The sequence below is a fragment of the Apus apus genome, chromosome 6, assembly GCF_020740795.1.
Source record: "Apus apus isolate bApuApu2 chromosome 6, bApuApu2.pri.cur, whole genome shotgun sequence".
Lineage (NCBI taxonomy): Eukaryota > Metazoa > Chordata > Aves > Apodiformes > Apodidae > Apus > Apus apus.
The window spans coordinates 20734568-20751397 of NC_067287.1; the positions used below are offsets into that span (position 1 = coordinate 20734568).

General features: G+C 37.7%; 1 protein-coding gene and 1 long non-coding RNA gene across 9 annotated transcripts in view; both read left to right on the forward strand.

The window, feature by feature from the left end:
- Positions 1–16830, forward strand: part of UBR3 (ubiquitin protein ligase E3 component n-recognin 3) — a 103973-nt gene that overhangs the window by 20599 nt on the left and 66544 nt on the right. For 6 of the 8 annotated variants that reach the window (XR_007889949.1, XM_051624065.1, XM_051624066.1 and 3 more), the window contains exons 6-9: positions 2159–2225; positions 7328–7458; positions 12585–12813; positions 15906–16085. Coding sequence is in view for 7 of the 8 variants with exons in the window: in XM_051624065.1 (XP_051480025.1) it covers positions 2159–2225; positions 7328–7458; positions 12585–12813; positions 15906–16085 (607 nt within the window). In the remaining variant the exon portion in view is untranslated. Of the gene's footprint in view, positions 1–2158; positions 2226–4931; positions 5010–7327; positions 7459–12584; positions 12814–15905; positions 16086–16830 lie in introns of those variants that run through there. The other 2 variants (XM_051624072.1, XM_051624069.1) reach the window with 2 other exon arrangements.
- LOC127386656 (uncharacterized) lies at positions 7477–10868 on the forward strand. The gene is made up of 2 exons (XR_007889950.1): positions 7477–8507; positions 9717–10868. It is a non-coding gene; the product is annotated as an uncharacterized LOC127386656 (long non-coding RNA).

A 16830-nucleotide genomic window follows, 5' to 3' on the forward strand; every position in this document is an offset into this window, starting at 1 on the left:
TATAGGGTCACTTGTGCTTTACTTCTCAAATGGTTTGTGTTCTATCCCATGGTATTTTGGAGAGAACTCACCATTAGGTTCCTGTCAGCTTTTCTTCCTTTTTTTTTTCCTTTGCGCAAAAGGAGAAAAAAAGGCCCTCAAATAAAACCCAGTCCGCGAACACTTTTCCCACACTGATGAATAAACTTTTTTGTATTGGGTATCTCTATTTGGCTGCCCTTGTAGTTTGTTGAGGACCAAATGCTTTATGCCTAAGTTACATAGTTATTGACTCCTGTTGCCTTTAATGTAGTAGCATAAAAATCTATTTATAGTGTCTAATATTGCATAAAATTTATTATCCAAATGTACAAGAGATATGGCACACCCTAGGCATACTGCTAAATGTTATGTAAAGTAAATCTACATAGCTCTTTGCTGTTATCTGGCTATATTATCCAATGGGGAAAATTAAGGTGTTCCACATTTGCTTACTCATTCTCTGCCTCTTGGCAAACACCATGTGACCTAGCACTCACTATCTCAAGGCTGTTACAACTCCTGCACTTCACATTAAGATTCAATCCTGCTTTACTAAAGCAATAGAAACCAACTGTATTAACATTATTGGGGGAAAAAAAAAAAGTCATTTCTCATAAGTAACTCAGGTATTTTTGTGAAATCACTTCAGAAGTTGCAAATGAAAACTGTTGTAATTTTAAATGTTTCTCTTACTCTTTGAAGGGGAAATGCATTTTTTTGCCAGAGTGGTGGTTGTTGGAGGCTAGAATCCAGCACATTAATTACAATATGTGTACCCAGATGTATTATTTTCTGGTTAAGGCAACTCTAGCAACCCTCTGGTCCCAGGACCTTCCAGATACTAACTTTCTAGCTACTGGAATTTAGATTTCTTTTCTTCAGGGCAGGAGACTTAAATTGCAGAGTCCTGCAATTCATAGTAATATCACAGTAGGCCTGATTTTTACTTTTGAATACTTGTCCTGTCGGTGGCAGCATTCTGAGAGAGGACTGCCTCTTGATTGAAGTACAAAAGCAGCATGTGTTCACAAAGACCACAGGACACCTAAGAGTTCAAATGTGTGTCCATCTTAAAATGAATTTTCAGATGGAGGCATTGGAAGGACAGGAAAATTTAGACCTTTCATTAATGTGATACTTTTGGTCAGTCCCTAGATATAAAATACGAATAATCTTTCTCCCCAAGGAATGATAATAACTGCTTGGATACCAGCTTCTTTATCATTCCAGTGAAGTTTGAAAGTAAAATATAGTGTTTCCTTAGAGGAGAAAGATAATGATTACTTACTTTACCAATAGGTATCTGATTAACTATGTTTCATTTTATTAGATCCAGTAGGGATCTTGCTTTATTTTCACTGTTTCATTAGTACTACTGTTGTTAGTAAAGGTCCATGCAGCATTTAATATAGTCCTGGAATGTCACTTTTTTTTGTTTGTTTTTTTTAAGCCCAGTGTTAAATTTTGTGAAGTGTTGGTGATGATATTTTTAACTTGCATTGCATTTTCGAATCTTTGTTGTTTTGTTTGCAGGGTGTCTTGAAAGCCTTCAGATGGCAAGTGCCTGCATAAAGTGTTTCCATTATTCTGTAGGGAACAAGCAATTAGAATTCAGCAATTGGAATTGGCCTCTTGAAGGCATAAAAAATACTTTACACTTGGATTAAAACTTCACATTGATTAGATGTCTAGCTAATAGTCTGAATTGTCAAATAGCAAATATGTTGGCTGATATTTTTTTAGGAAACAAAAAGCATCCAAACCCTACAGATGAAAATGGTAAAACTTCAGATGTAAAACAGTTAGAAATTCTGTAATGTTTAACATTTTTGTAGCAATCACTTTCAGAATTAACCTTACAAAAATAATTAAATGGATTAAGATATCTGAACTTGCAGATGATAATGTTGCCTCTAGGGGGAAAAAAAGCAATTTAAAAAAATGTGTTTTATCTAATGAGTTGCATGGAGTCATCACTTCTGTAAACTGCAGAAGTATTTTTCTGGCAAGGGAGTATATTCAGGGTTTACCTGTTTTGGCTTGATAGTTAAACCAGAATTTTGAGAGCTTACCATCTCTTGGCAATAAAATTCTAAATATACGATTACCAATTTTTAAAAATCTTCCCCCACCCCAGGAGGACCAGGATGGTAGCCAAGGTGTGGGCAAGCGCAAGAGAGTGAAACTAAGCAGCACCACCAAAGGTATTTATAAAGTACTGATCTCAGTTTACAATATGTGCTTTATGTCTATCTTAAAAATTATCTAGGGATATTAGTTCACTTGCCAAGTACTGTAGTGCTACATTTGACAGGTATTAAACATAGCAAAATCTAAAAAATAATAGCAATTGAAACTGTGGTAATTGGCAATTCTGATTTCCCCTGAGGAAGTACCACTGTCTGGGACAGTCATCTTGTTACCGTCATGTTGTAAGTTGACCTCTAAATATTCATTTGGTTTTCACTGGGTGGCTGGCAGGTTTGTAGTGCAGCTTGGCAAACAAGGCTTGATGTGTTTGTTCTGAAGATTTATTTATTTGTTTGTTTGTTTGTTTATTTATTTTATTATTTTATTATGCCACTGAACAATGTGATTGTCTTTTCAGCCAGGCAAGAATGTCTCTCTCTCTGCTTCTAGTTGGTCTTTCTGTACTGTTCTAGTAATGTTTAAGAGAAGAAACTTAGATAAAGGCTGCTTTGAAACCCCTCTATTATTTTCCTAGACCAAAATTACTCCTCTGTGCAATTTCTAGTCCAGCATGAGCAGCACTCACATTGAGATCAGTGCAAGCTTTAATTCAAGAATGACCATAGGCTAGAGACAAGGTAACCCTTCCATGTCCTTGCCCGTGACATGTTTTTGTGCTAAAAAGTGTTTCATTAATAATATTTTAATAATAATATTTAAGCTTATTATTCAAGAAAGAACACTTTTCTGTGTGTGAGGAGACTGACATAGGAAGGACAAAGAAATTGCAAGCCCTGAAAAAAGAACATTTGGGTGAAAAACTGGTGAAAGTTGGAATAAAATTTAAAATTTCTGGAAGGGCTTTGAAGTGAAGGTTTTGAACTTGAATTTGAAAGGCAAGGAGTTCATGAAGTCGTTGAAAAGATATGAAGGTGTTGTGAGGAGTGTGGGAAAGTAAGATTTATTGTTTCTAGTAGTTTCAAATTGAAGGAAAAAGACTGGGAAGCTGGAAAAGCAGAGGACTAAATGTTTTATTAACTATGTTGTTAAGAGGTGATGTTAAAATGGTGTGTGAAGGATTATGGCAGATAATAATGTAGAAGAGGAGGTAGCTTTGGAGAAATGCAGGAAACTTATAGACATGCAAGGGAAGCTCTCTAACTTGAAGTTTAGACGCTGTTAGCTTGTCTAAAAGATAAGAGTCAGGTAATGCAAGAAAAACATTGGTTTTCTGACACATAACAACTAATGTGTGAGTCTGTGGCCTCTGTCATCAGCACTGGGGGTGGCCCAGATGAGAAAGGTGTGAAGGTAGCAATGTTGGTGCAGTGCCATGTTCCCCTTGGCATGACTTGTCCATCACCGGTATCCCTAGGCTTCTGGGCTTGGTGGATCTCTACACCCTAACAATATGGCTGTATGGGGCCAAGGCCTTGGTCCCCAGCCCCAGGGGTGGCCCAGAAGAGGAAGGTGTGAGGAAGCAATGTTGGTAAAATACAGAATTTTTAAGAGATTCGTCCTGAGTGCACTCCCATGGCAAGTGCAAGATAGCCAGGAGATCAGGCCTAGCCAGCATGGGTTCAGGAAGGGCAGGTCCTGCTTGACCAGCCTGATTTCCTTCTGTGACCAGATGACCCACCTGGTGGATGAGGGAATGGCTGTGGATGTTGTCTATTTAGACTTCAGTAAAGCTTTTAATGCCATGTCCTACAGCATTCTGCTATTGAAGCTGGCAGTGCATGGCATACACAGGTGCACTCTTTGCTGGGTAAAAAACTGGCTGGATGGTTGAGCCCACTACAGCTGAGAGAGTCGTAGTGAATGGGGTTGGATCCAGCTGGCAGCTGGTCACCAGTGGTGTACCCCAGGGCTCAGTTTTGGGGCCAGTCTTGCTCAATATCTTTATTAATGATCTAGATGAGCAGATTGAATGCACCATCAGTAAGTTTGCAGACAACACCAAATTGGGCAGGAGTACTGCTGCTGTTCCTACTACTCAAGCATAGGAAGGCACTGCAGAGGGACCTGGACAAGTTAGATCAATGGGCTGAGACCAGTAGCATGGTGTTCAACAAGGCTGAGAGCAGGTCTTGCATTTTGGTCACAACAACCCCAGGCAACACTACAGGCTTGGGGAAGAGTAGCTGGAAAGCTGCCGGGCAAAAAAGGACCTGGGGATGCTGCTTGGCAGCCAGCTTAACATGAGCTAGGAGAGTGCCCAGGTGGCCAAGAAGGCCAACAGCATCCTGCCTGCGTCAGGAATAATGTGGCCAGCAGGAGTAGGGAAGTGATTGTGCCCCTGTACTTGGCACTGGTGAGGCTGCACATCAAGTACTGTGTGCAGTTCTGGGCCCCTCACTACAAGAAGGACATTGGGTTGTTGGACCGTGTCCAGAGAAGGGCTGCCAAGCTGGTGAAAGGGTCTAGAGGACAGGTCCTGTGAGGAGAGGCTGAGGGAGCTGGGATTATTTGGTTTGGAGAAGAGAAGGCTCAAGGGAGACCTCATTGATCTTTTTTTTCTCCTGGGTGGACAGTTGTACTCGGTGATCTTAGAGGTCTTTTCCAACTGTGACAATTCTGTGTAATCTCTGGAAATAAACAGCTTAGGTTGAGAATCTGCCACATCTGAAAACCAGTATCAGCAGTGGCATTTTGGGAAAAGTGATACTTTAATTCAACATTTCATTTCCCCCCAGGATTTTAGTCTTCCCCCTCTGAGGCACCCCAACATGGACTATGCTTCTGATGTTGATAGCTCCTAATATCAGCCCCAGAGGGAGTCTGCCAATGGGGGAAGGGTAAGTATCTGTTTTTATTAAATATTGAATAGTTTTCTGAAGTTTTCAGTATTCATATTTTATGTCCAATAGGGTATAAAATAAGAGTATGAAAAGAAAATTTTAGAAAACTGAGTATTGAATAAAAACAGATTTACCTTTTCCGTATAAGCAGACTCCCTGTCCCATCCCACTCTTTAGTGGTATTGTCTGTATAGAGGGTTATTTATATACTGGGAATACCTTGAAATGGTAAGACTCATGTTCCAGAGAGATGTTTACAGCAGTCAGTAGGGTGTTTTGTGGCATTAGGAAAGAATAGAAGATTTTTTAATAGAAAATACAAGTTTTATGCTGAGGTTCACTGATACAGGTAGGGGACTGAGTACTGAGAGAATTTTTATTTTTATTCTGTTTTAAAACCTGAAATACCTCTTGTTCAAGACAATTTTAAACCCACAGGCACTATTTTTTTTTTTTAATTTATTGAAAGAAATTTAAAATCATGTGGTGTTCTTCACAAGAGTGGGAACATCAGTCTCAGTGTTCCTGACAAATTTTCCAAGTTGGGTAAGAGCGTTCTGCCTACTGAAATTCTGTAGCAGGTATAAAGAGTTATAGATTCTTTTGTCTCTTCTTGAAACTGCTGTATAAAGAGTTTGATATGAGCTGTTCAGCTGTGATACATGTCAGAGGAAGGTGCAAAACGGTGGCAGATAAGGTGTTGTGTGTCTTCATGCCCAGCGTTCACGTTTGGGGGCATTTAACATGTAGCTAAACCTGTGCTGTCTATTCTGTGGACTGAGGACATCAGTCTTCATGGCTGCCAAGCTTTCAAGGGCAGTAAAATCACATATATAATTTCATAATAAGATGTGAGGAAGGCAACGTAAATTATCATAATATGTTTGCGACATTAGGTGATGTGTAATGCTAAAATACCTTTCATGATTCTGGGAAGGTAACTTATTATTTCAACACTTGTAGAATGTATTGAATAAAACATATCCTGTGTTTGTGTGGCTTGCTGAAGTCTTGAGTAGATCCCTAAAACTTAAATTATTTGTTATTTTTCATGATCTTTTGCAATTCCTGAGATGTTTTGGGTTGATTGGTCACTTGGCTGGGGAACTCTGACCTTTGCTAGTGTTGGAAAATGGAGGTAATTCCTGCTGAGGAAAAGCATAAATGGTTATCCAGGTTAGAACAGGCACAAAGCTATCCAGCACAGTCCCTAAAGCTGTCTTACATATTTAAGTGAAGAGATAAGTCTTCCAGGACTAGATGTTCAGGTTAAGTGTTTTTAAACCTATGCTAATGGGAGGCCTTCGTACAGTCCCATTAGAATATGGGGGTTTGAGTTTGTGGGGATATATACCCAGATCTACTTAATTTCTAAGCATAAAGGAGCATGATTATGCCTGTTGTAATTTTAAATCATAAATAAACAACCTCTTGAAGAATGTTGATAGTCTTTTTAGTATTTTTTTTTTAATGGGGTGAATATGATTTATGTTATGTCAAGCCATAACTTCATGAACAGTTTATTCTAGCAGAGGTCAGTTTGTGCAGCTTTGCAATCATAAAACTACTCTGTTTGAAAACACAGCTGACAAAATGGAGGGAGAACTTGATTCCTGCATAGCATGAATAAGGGGGCAGAATGAATGGCCAGGAGTTGAATGGGGAGAGATGAGACTGCCTCTCTTGGTGCCATCAGGAGCTAGTGCCTGATTATCTGATTATGGTAATTTTTATATCAAGAAAAAAGATATTCAAACACACAAAAACTTAGTGGTTGGTCAATCAGTACATTATTGATTTAAAAATAACTGATACATCATTGCTTCTATTTAGCTTCTTTAGAGCTGTGTAAACAGAATGCAAGTGTCCTTAGGTGGTAGAACTCAGCACTTAATAACAAATTGTATTTTGTTGTTTTGCTATTTTAACTTCAGCTAGGTAGTAGTCTACATTAACCTACCTGCAATTAAATGGCTGTGTAAATGTTGGGCAAACTGCTGTGATTCATTACAATCAGTGGAGCTACTACAGCAAGGTGATAGAATTCAATGCAATTAAAGAACGTTGGACTTGTGTGTGGTAGAATTGTACTGAAAATTTTCATTGGCTTCTCTGCGAGATCCTTATTGTTACAGAGTCTGACACTGTAGTGTTGGCCATGTTAATTTTCCCGGTGTTAATGAAAAAAAAATTGAGCGCACTAAGATGTTAAATTTTTATTACTGAATTTTATATGCCAGTGTAACTGCACTATAATTGTTTTTAGTTTTAATAAATATTATATTACACATCCCCTCCTCCAAACTTTTATGCAGATCAATCTATCATGGATGTTTTGAAGCATAAATGTTTTCTAGAAGAATTATTATTTTGGACAATAAAATATGAGTTTCCACAGAAGATGGTGACTTTCTTACTCAACATGCTGCCAGATCAAGATTATAAGGTACTTACCTTACATCATTCAAACTTAAGTATGAATAAGAAAATACATTTAATGTGCATTATACCTTGCATGAGACCACATATGTTTGTATTTTAATAATAAGCAGTAAAATAAGGCAACGCTGCAGCCACAGTATTAATTTTATTCTCAAGGTTTGCTATTTTCCGTTTTGACTGTTTGTGCATGTTTGCATGTGTTGGATTTTGTTTTGTTTTACTTTTTAAATTGGATTTGTATCAGTTAAAAGATATGTATCAGCACTAAGTAGTTGTATAGTGTTGTATGTCTGGTAAATAACTGCAGTGACTTAATTCTTGTTGCAGCTGGTTTAGTAGGCCATAGTTTCTCCATATAGGCCATTACAATGTGAGTGTTCTTGCTGCAGCTATGCCCTAGGTGATTTTGGCAGCCTTCCAGCTGCTTCCTCACAGAGTTTTGCAGTTGTCCATACCAAGTGTCTCCTGGCCTTGAGTCATGGAGACTGGATGTCATCTTCCTCTTTTAAATCTTGGTGTGCAGCCAGGTTTGGTTGTTTGCTCTAAATGTTTCAAGACCTAGTATACATAGCGATCAGGCTTAACATTTTGCTCTGATAATGTCATACCTTTGAGCCATGCAAATAGTTTGGATGTTCTCAATCCCTGCTAAGAGGCAAAGATCAAGAAATCCTGAAGTCCAGGCATGCAGATTTCTTCAAGAATATCTTTATAATGAGACAGCTATATACTTGTACCCCCTTGAAACCTTGCTGTATCAAAGCAGAGGATATGAAGATTACTTGCAAGTAAGAAAAAGAAAAGATGGTTCTTCAGCAATACTCTGTTCATGTCAAGACAGCATTTTGATTTGGGATACCAGCATAGGATTCATCTTGGTCTTGGATTCAGCTAATACATGAGGACTCTTTGATGGATGATCACTTGCCATGAAGCTTGAATTCTTCTTGATATTTGGAGGCCCACATTGACATCCAGCTCTGCTGATCCATTGCTGCCTAAACTTCTGCCTGTAAAAACACCCTGACTGCTAGCAGCATGCAGAAGAATCTGGTAAGTGTTGCTATGTTTATCTGTTTACTGTACTGTGTAATAACAACAGGTTTTAACAGGATCTTTTTTTCCTTTGACTACAGGCCACACTGTTTGGTGGCTTTCTTCACTGTGTTCATAATCTTTCTTCACTGTGTACTCAGAATGGAGGCCATGGTGTATTTGGTTTTTGTACTGACTGCCATATTTATCTGGAAATAGTTCATCTTCCACCCACCAGTACTCTATGTTCAGACAAAATAATTATTTAAACATTCCTCTTTGTTTTGTTAGTAATTTCATATTGTATTTGATTAAACAGTAGTTTCCAATGTACAAACTTCAGTAGTAGTGAAATTCCTAAGTATTTGAAATCTTCTAGAATCTGTGTTTCTGTTAATTGCTGTGATTGTCTAAAAGGCATTTTTCAGTAGTAAGGAAACTGAGAGCAGGAAATTTATTACACAGCAAAACTAGGGAGGCAGTAACACTATTTTTTCCCAAGATACCTGTGCTGTGTTGCAAAACTGCGTCAATGATTTATGAGCTTTAAACATGTCTATGCGTGGCTAATTTACAAGGATTGGCTCTGCCTTTAACAGGTGTACAGAGAGAACATATCATTTTGGGATGAGTTAGAAGAACGTGTTATTTTTCAAGCACCCATTTAGCTTTTATGAAGAAAAAACTCATTTGCTGTCTAATCATGTTGCATTCTGAAACAGCAGGAACACCTGTAGGGTTATAAACTGTTCCAATTGATTTCAGCTTTCTGCTACTTTCTCCCATCCCATTTACACCACATGTACTGTCTTAATCTTTTCTGTCTGAACTGTTATGCAATTTGTCTGATTCTTTGTGAGCTGATTAGCTCAGTAAATTGGCAGAATTTTGCTAGGTTGGTTTTCTGATAAACTGACTGAGCTAGCCAGACACAGAGCTGGCTATCGGTGCATGCTCTGACATTGTTGAAATTTCTGATCTCCAGCATGAATGTAGAGCTGACTGAATCCACCATACTCTATGCAGCAGTCAGTCAGCCACCAGCAAGATCTGTTGCACAGATTGATTTTTAAATAGGAAAACAAACTTCTGTTTTAGGATCCCAGTATCAAAAACAGGTGTTGAAAGGGGTGGGCTAAAACCCTGGGTTAACCTGCTCTCCTCTCCCTCCCCTCTTTTGCATATGAGAGAGACAGCACAACAAACCCTGTGGTCTTTGCCTTGCAGAATTTGTGCCTGAGGCATCCCTTCCAGCACTTTCTGACATTTGAAACTTGGAAGACAAGTGAAGAAAAGGAAAGCAGAAGAGAAATTTACTGGAGCTTCCAAGAAATTAGAGGTGTGGACAAGGTTTCTGCAAGAGGAAAAGCAAAGGGCCAGAGAAATAGGACTGACCTTCATGTGACCAAGGAGAAGGCCAGGAACGGGTTGGCAATAAACAGGAAGCTGGTGGAAGAGTGTAAATCATCCAAGGGCAGAGCCTTGCTGAAATCTGGAATACTGGAAGCAGAGAAATGCGAAAGCATCTGGGTAGAGATAATGAATCTACAAACATAATTATCAGAAATGCTGTGCTTTGTCAGGCACCTCCCACAGTGAACCTTGGGGCAGTTACTACATTAATAGGACTTCCCCTGGATATGCTGTTCTACAAATTCTATAGAACAGTTTTTCTACTGGAAACGAACTGTCTTTTTATTTGCATTGAAAACATGAACATGGGAGATGGAAGTTTTAACTGAAACATGGGGTTGATGTTTGGCTACTAGAAATTCTGGGATTGTTGAGTGACCACCAGGAAGAAAGGCCAGAGGAAAAATTAACTTTCTTTTTTGCATAGGCTAGAAATTTAGAAGCTGGACAAGGTCATAGAGAGTATGTCAGTGAAGGTATTTAAACATACAGAAAAACATGTCTGTCTTGGGAAGTCACTTCTTGCAAATGGTTAGAAGCTGAGTAAGTATTTGGAAAGGCAGATCATGTCAATACATGCATTCTTGCTCCATTTTATATTTTTCCTTAGTTGTGTATACAAAGCTTTGGCCACTCACAGACAGGGTACTGCACTGGATGGACTGGCTTGACCTACTACAGCTGTTTTTACATACAGACTGCAGTTTACCACAGTATCTCAGCATTTTAATTGCTGGAAACAAATTTAGTTTCTTCCTCTCAAAGTTGGAAAAGGTTATATTTGTATAACTTTCCAGTGCATTTATGAGCAAAAGTTAATAACTTTAAGTATATTACAGAATCTGTATAATTACACTATCTTGATAGCATACCTACAGTACTTTCATAAATTCATTGTTGAGTATGAGTGAGGCACAAAAAGTTTGTGTGTTGATTTAAAATAAATAAATCCAAAATGTGTCCATAGAGGAGTACCATGTTTTTGTGATCAGCTTGAATTGAGAATGTTGAATTCACTGTGTGAAACAAGTAAAACACAGTTCCTACGTCACAGAACCTGGGGATCCTATTTGAACATAGTATATAAATAACGTATACTTTTTTTTACTAGCAGCATTAATATACTAACTTCGTAAAATACCAGGTGTGTAATTTGTGTCTGAGGCTTCACATTAGTGGTGTAAATGTACTGATATTTGTTACAAGTGTCTTTGCCAGTGATGAAAGTTTTATCAAACTTTAACTTAAAGACAATTCTATGGTAGGTTATTCTGCCTTGGAATACCAGAATGATACTGTATTAAGTCTGCCTTAGTATTGTGAATCCGTTGTTCCAAAAAGGCTTTAGCTGAAAACAATTACCAATTGTGCTGGGTGCTCTATGTGGAAGACACAATTATTATGCACTTTTTCATCATTGTGAACCAGCTGCAGGAGTGCAAATTAAGCAGTGTTGTGGTGTTTCCTGCAATAACATACCCATCCCCAGCCTGGTCAATTATTTTTTTTTTAATTTTTTTTTTTTTTCGCATGAGCAAATGTGGTTTTGAGGATATTTGCTAGAAGAAGCAGTATTTGTGCCTAACAGCAGCATTATGGCATTAAGATATTTTGGGAAAATACTTTTTAAATGAGAATAACATGGTTGTGTTACAGTAAAAATACAGGAACACTGAGGCAGGTAAAATGAAGTAGTGGTTTGTATACAAAACTGGTGAAAACACAGCTGCTCAAGGGTGATTTTTAGATTTCTAATTTTATGCTTATGAAATATTAGTACTTCCAGAAGGAATAGGCAAGGAGGGTTAGAATTTGAGCTGAAAATTTTCTTCAATTCTCATCACTATAGAGCTTGTATTATCTCTTATTAGGCCAAGGAAATCCAGATGGTGTTAATTCAGAGCTTAAAGTGCTGAGAAGTGATTTCAAAGCTGGCAGATATGCAGTGCAGATAGGCAGTCGGTTTGCAATGCAATTTGAGGGTAATGGAGTAGAACAAGAAATGTACTAAGATGTATATGTATTGGTAATTTAAATAACTATCTGGTTTGAAAAAAAACAGTTGTTTGAAGAATAGCAATTTATTTAGGAGAAAGTGCTGAAGATGTAGTAAAAAAAATCCAGGAGGTTATGATAGAAGATGAAATCCAGTGTTGAATGAATTGAAATACCATCCTTGACAGATGAATGAATACCTTACTCCATGGGTAGATGACTGCAAGTGATAAGTTATGGCAGCTTTATTAAGCACCACTAATGTCATTGTTTATAATGTATCATTTTGGGATATTAGTCCCCTGGTTTAGGATATAAACAATTTAGAATAAATTCATTATTAGAACTTTACTGCTTTCACAGGTATACTGAAACCTTATATTCCTTGTTTCAATGTTTCTGGGGATTTTTTTAAGTGTGGAAGGTATAGAATAAGAAGATTAGATTTTGGTAGAAGATAAGGAAATTGGAGGCCTAAGTTACCCCTCTCTTGAGATAGGGCTTTTCATGTGGACTGTTTCTGGAAGCTAGACATGGGATAGTTAGGCCTTCAGTTTTCTTTTCTCATGGCAAGTGGTTTTTGGTAGGGTATGTCACGCGGACTTCTGTAAAGGAGTATTTAAAATTAAAAACCCTGTAAATTTTGTATGGTGCTTGTTAACATCAAAATTTCTTTATAATTTGCAGATTGCTTTTACCAAAACTTTTGTCCAGCATTATGCTTTTATTATGAAAACACTGAAGAAAAGCCATGAATCAGACACAATGTCTAATAGAATTGTGCATATCAGTGTTCAGTTATTCAGCAATGAAGAACTAGCACGCCAAGTAACAGAAGAGTGTCAGCTGCTGGAAATTATGGTCACTGTTCTGTTGTACATGATGGAAAGTTGCCTTATTAAAAGTGAATTGCAAGGTAGGTTGTTTTGGTGGTTGTTTGTTTCATTCCATGGTTAAATTGTTGATAGAAGAAGTGTAATGATGTAATCTCTCTTTATTTCTGTACCTAACAAACTTCAGACCTCTCAGCCCTCTTTATCCTGGTTCGAATTTGAAAATGCTCTCTAGGCAGGCTGACTGCTGCTGCCAAATAAATAACATCAACTTTTGTATGAAATAGTAGTTTTTCTTGTCTGAAGTATCCTTTGACTCTGAGTTCACTCTATGTATAGACTAATAAAGACTACTGTACTGAAAGGGAATTCCTCAGTCAACTAACTGTAAAGAATGTCCTCATTCAGCTGCACTTCAACATGTTTGGTACCTTACATAAATTGTTTTACAGTAGTCACAGTTTGTATATTAAGTGACTTTTGCTAAACTAATGCCATATTCATGGAATCTTATTTAAATCTACTTTTAAGTAGCTGTTTTTATTTGATGGCCAGTATGGGGTGTTTCTAGCATGGTGGTAAGGTTCTGTAATGGATCAAAATTTGCTGCCAAACAGAAGAAGACTGTGACTGATTTAGACATTCTCTGCAGAAGCTTTCTGGTAATTAATTATGTAAGCTGGAGCTGGTAAGTTAAGTAACATCAGGTATATTTGTGAGAAGATGTTTACCACTGGAGCAACTATCCCAAGACTTGAAGTTACTGTTTTCCTTTCCCCAGAACCAGTGATTTGTCTTGGGTAAGACTCGATAACAGAATCTATCCAGTGCTTTTCAGTGTTTTCACACTTCCTTCTCACTGCAGTTTACTTTCCTTTTTACTGTAGTTTTACTACAGTAAATCGACAGAAGCAAATTAATAAAAAGCTTAACTGAAGTTTTTTTTCCCTCTCAAATTCTCATTAGCCTTATGTTGCAGTTCTGTGGACTTCTATGTTTAGTTCAAGTTATGTCTTACGATGCTGGAAGTAGTGAGAAGTGTGTTAGAAGTCTGTTCTGGAGAGAGAAATTGACAAGAATTCTGTTTGTTCAGCTAGTGCAGACAAGTAAGTCGTTTAGTATCTGAAAGGGACAAAACTTACAAATCCAGCCAATGGATAAATTAAGAAAACTTGCTGGATAGGAGGAAGGAGAACATGGGGCAGGAATTGAATCAGCTAAGGCACATTTAGTTGGCATTGCTCACACTTCCTAATTGTTGGGGTTTTCTTTAAAGCTAACTCATGTTAAAGTACACAGTTCGTTAAGGGTATTTGTGGATGCCAAATGACAAACAGTGTTCCTGAGAGTTCATCTAGGAGCTGAGTTGGTACTAGCTTGGAAAATGTTCCTAGTTCAGCTTACCTCTCTTACATGTGGTATGAAAGGATGAGGAGGTGCAATACGGTTGCAGATGATAAGACTGCCTTCTTGTGAATATGTATGTCTCAATGCTCTTAGACTTTTTTTTCCTCTTTATCAGCACTTTCCTCTTACTTTTCCTGAGAGAAGAATTTGTACCTCAAGGAGAAAGACTTGATAATGGTTCATCCCTTAAAAAAACCCCAACTTTTTTCCTTCAACTGACGTTACATTAACCTTGGCTTGTAGAGTACTCTGAATAAGAGGCAACATCACTGCCAGTTTGAAGTAACTTGATTTGTTTGATCTATTCTGGGGCAGAGAATCAGCAACATGTAACTCTTGGCTCTTCTTAGAGTCCTTCAGAGAGTTCAGGCAGAGCCAGCTGTTACCCTGTTCTTGGATAGGCTTTGTGAGCACATGGGAACCAGGCAGCTGAGCAACAAGACCGAGTTTTCTTTCTTTGCAGATGTACCGGAAGCAGAAGAGAGATTAAAGAGTATCCTACTGTTGCAGCGAAGCCTGAGAGGCTGTGCAGAGCACTTCTGGCTTTCTGTGCCTTCCAGGGCTTTAGTGTAAGAGATAGGAGTCAGTCTTAAGAAATGGAGCTCTATATTAAATTATGGTAACAAGAAGGCATTTATTCATGGTTGTGTGCAACTCAGCATATTTTCCAGGATGAATTCTGATTAATTTTTCTGACTGAACTGTATTCTCAGGAAGTAAAACTTGTCAGGATCAAAATATTGTATGACTTCAAGTTAAAAAAAAATCCTGTTGACATAACAGGCAAGAGAGTAATTTGTTATTTTTTTTCCTGGTACCAGTAAACAAAAAACATAACCTTGGAGTAAAATAAATAATATTTTCTTCAGTACTTATGACAGAGGAAAGGGAGAACAACTTGCATATATACCAAAGGGAACAACTACAGATGCAGATGTGCCTCATCAAGTGGAGACTGGATGTCTTAATAACAATGCCTTTTCAGTTGTGGCAGTGCCATACTGCTTGTGACCCTGAATAGGACAGGAGCCATTCCCCAAGGCTGATCATCAGGTGCAAGATCTTTGTTCTGTTTGCTTGAAATAGAATAGCAACTGACGGATGGATCCTGGAAATTATTTACCTTGAGTTGAGATTCCAGGTCCAATCCCATTTCCCTTCTAGTCTTTCTAAGGGTCCCTCTTATGAAAAGCCAGTAAAGATATTTATTTTGACAATCTTAGAGGATGTAATTCTATGATTTGGTGAGGGGAACACACACACACACACACCCCCCACCCCCCTTGCTTCAGAGGGAAGAAGTTTTTCTCTGCTCCCTTTCTCAGGCTCAAGATGCCACTGTAGGTTTTGAGAACCAGATTGTTTGCCTATGTAAGGTAGTTTGCTCACTGGAAGTGTGTCAAATTCAAAATAGATTTCATATGTTCGTAATAGGAATTGTATTTATTTGGTCTCTTAATACTTCTGGAGAATATTCAAAAAAAGGCATAGCTGTGATAGTTTTACTAATGCACAGCTTTTCAAAGTTTGCAGTATTGTTCATTGTGTGTGTGTCTCCTACTAGAGTGAGCTGTATGTTGATGAGTCCCTGTTGAGAAAATAGCCTCAGGAACCACAAAACAACCATTTTTCTTTTCTGCAGTTTTCTGTCTGTCACCACATTACAGTGAATCCTAATTAGTTTTTTTGCATTATGCTGTAACTTTATTTTAAAATCACAAGAACAAGAAAAAAATAATTACTTTATTTTTTTCTTTTTTAAATCTAGATGAAGAAAACAGTTTACATGTTGTGGTGAATTGTGGGGAAGCACTGCTGAAGAATAATACTTACTGGCCCCTGGTTAGTGATTTTATAAACATACTTTCACACCAAAGTGTGGCAAAGAAATTTTTGGATGATCATGGTCTTTTGGTAACATGGATGAATTTTGTATCATTCTTTCAAGGTATGTGCTTTTATAATCTGTACTAATACAGGGACGTTAAGACATATTAATGTTTGCAGTAGAAAAATCCTTACACTGCTGAATGTAAATATTTAATTATATTCTCATAATTTTCTGTTCCTGGAAGGGAGCAGTATATTCTTGAAACATGTACATTTTAAAATGATCTAACGGATCTTTGACTTGTGTGGACTAGTTAAAGAGTGATTGCATCACATTTGACTGAGATTCATGGTGCCGGAACTCTCATGTTGAACTTAAAATCCTGACTTGTGCTAGAAGTGTTTTACTGGTGAAATTGTAAATTTGAATTGCCGGGTAAACTAAGCTGGTAATTCTGGATCTTTTTCTTAATGTTGCTGTGAAGAAACTTTTTTATTATTAAAGATATTTTAAAATTGTGAACTTTTCAGTACTGGCAAATGTTCTGCTTAGAAAGAGGACCAGGTATTTTCCATCCAAATGTTCCCATCTAGTAAGTGAGGTTTAAATTAGAAGGGCTGCTGTCCATGTTAATGTCACCTGAACAGCAAGGACTGCAGTTACTAGCCAGTCTAAAGGTATTGTCCCTTTTTTATGTAATTCTGTTCAAACTTTGATGCTTGTTCTTATATTTTGTCTATTATTCTGCTGCTAGATAAGATTGGTTGTTACACTTTGTGGGGTTTTTTTGGTCTTAATCAGTGTGTGAGTGCATAACACAAAAAGTACTGCATTCTATTTAGCCCTAGTTAAATATTTGTTT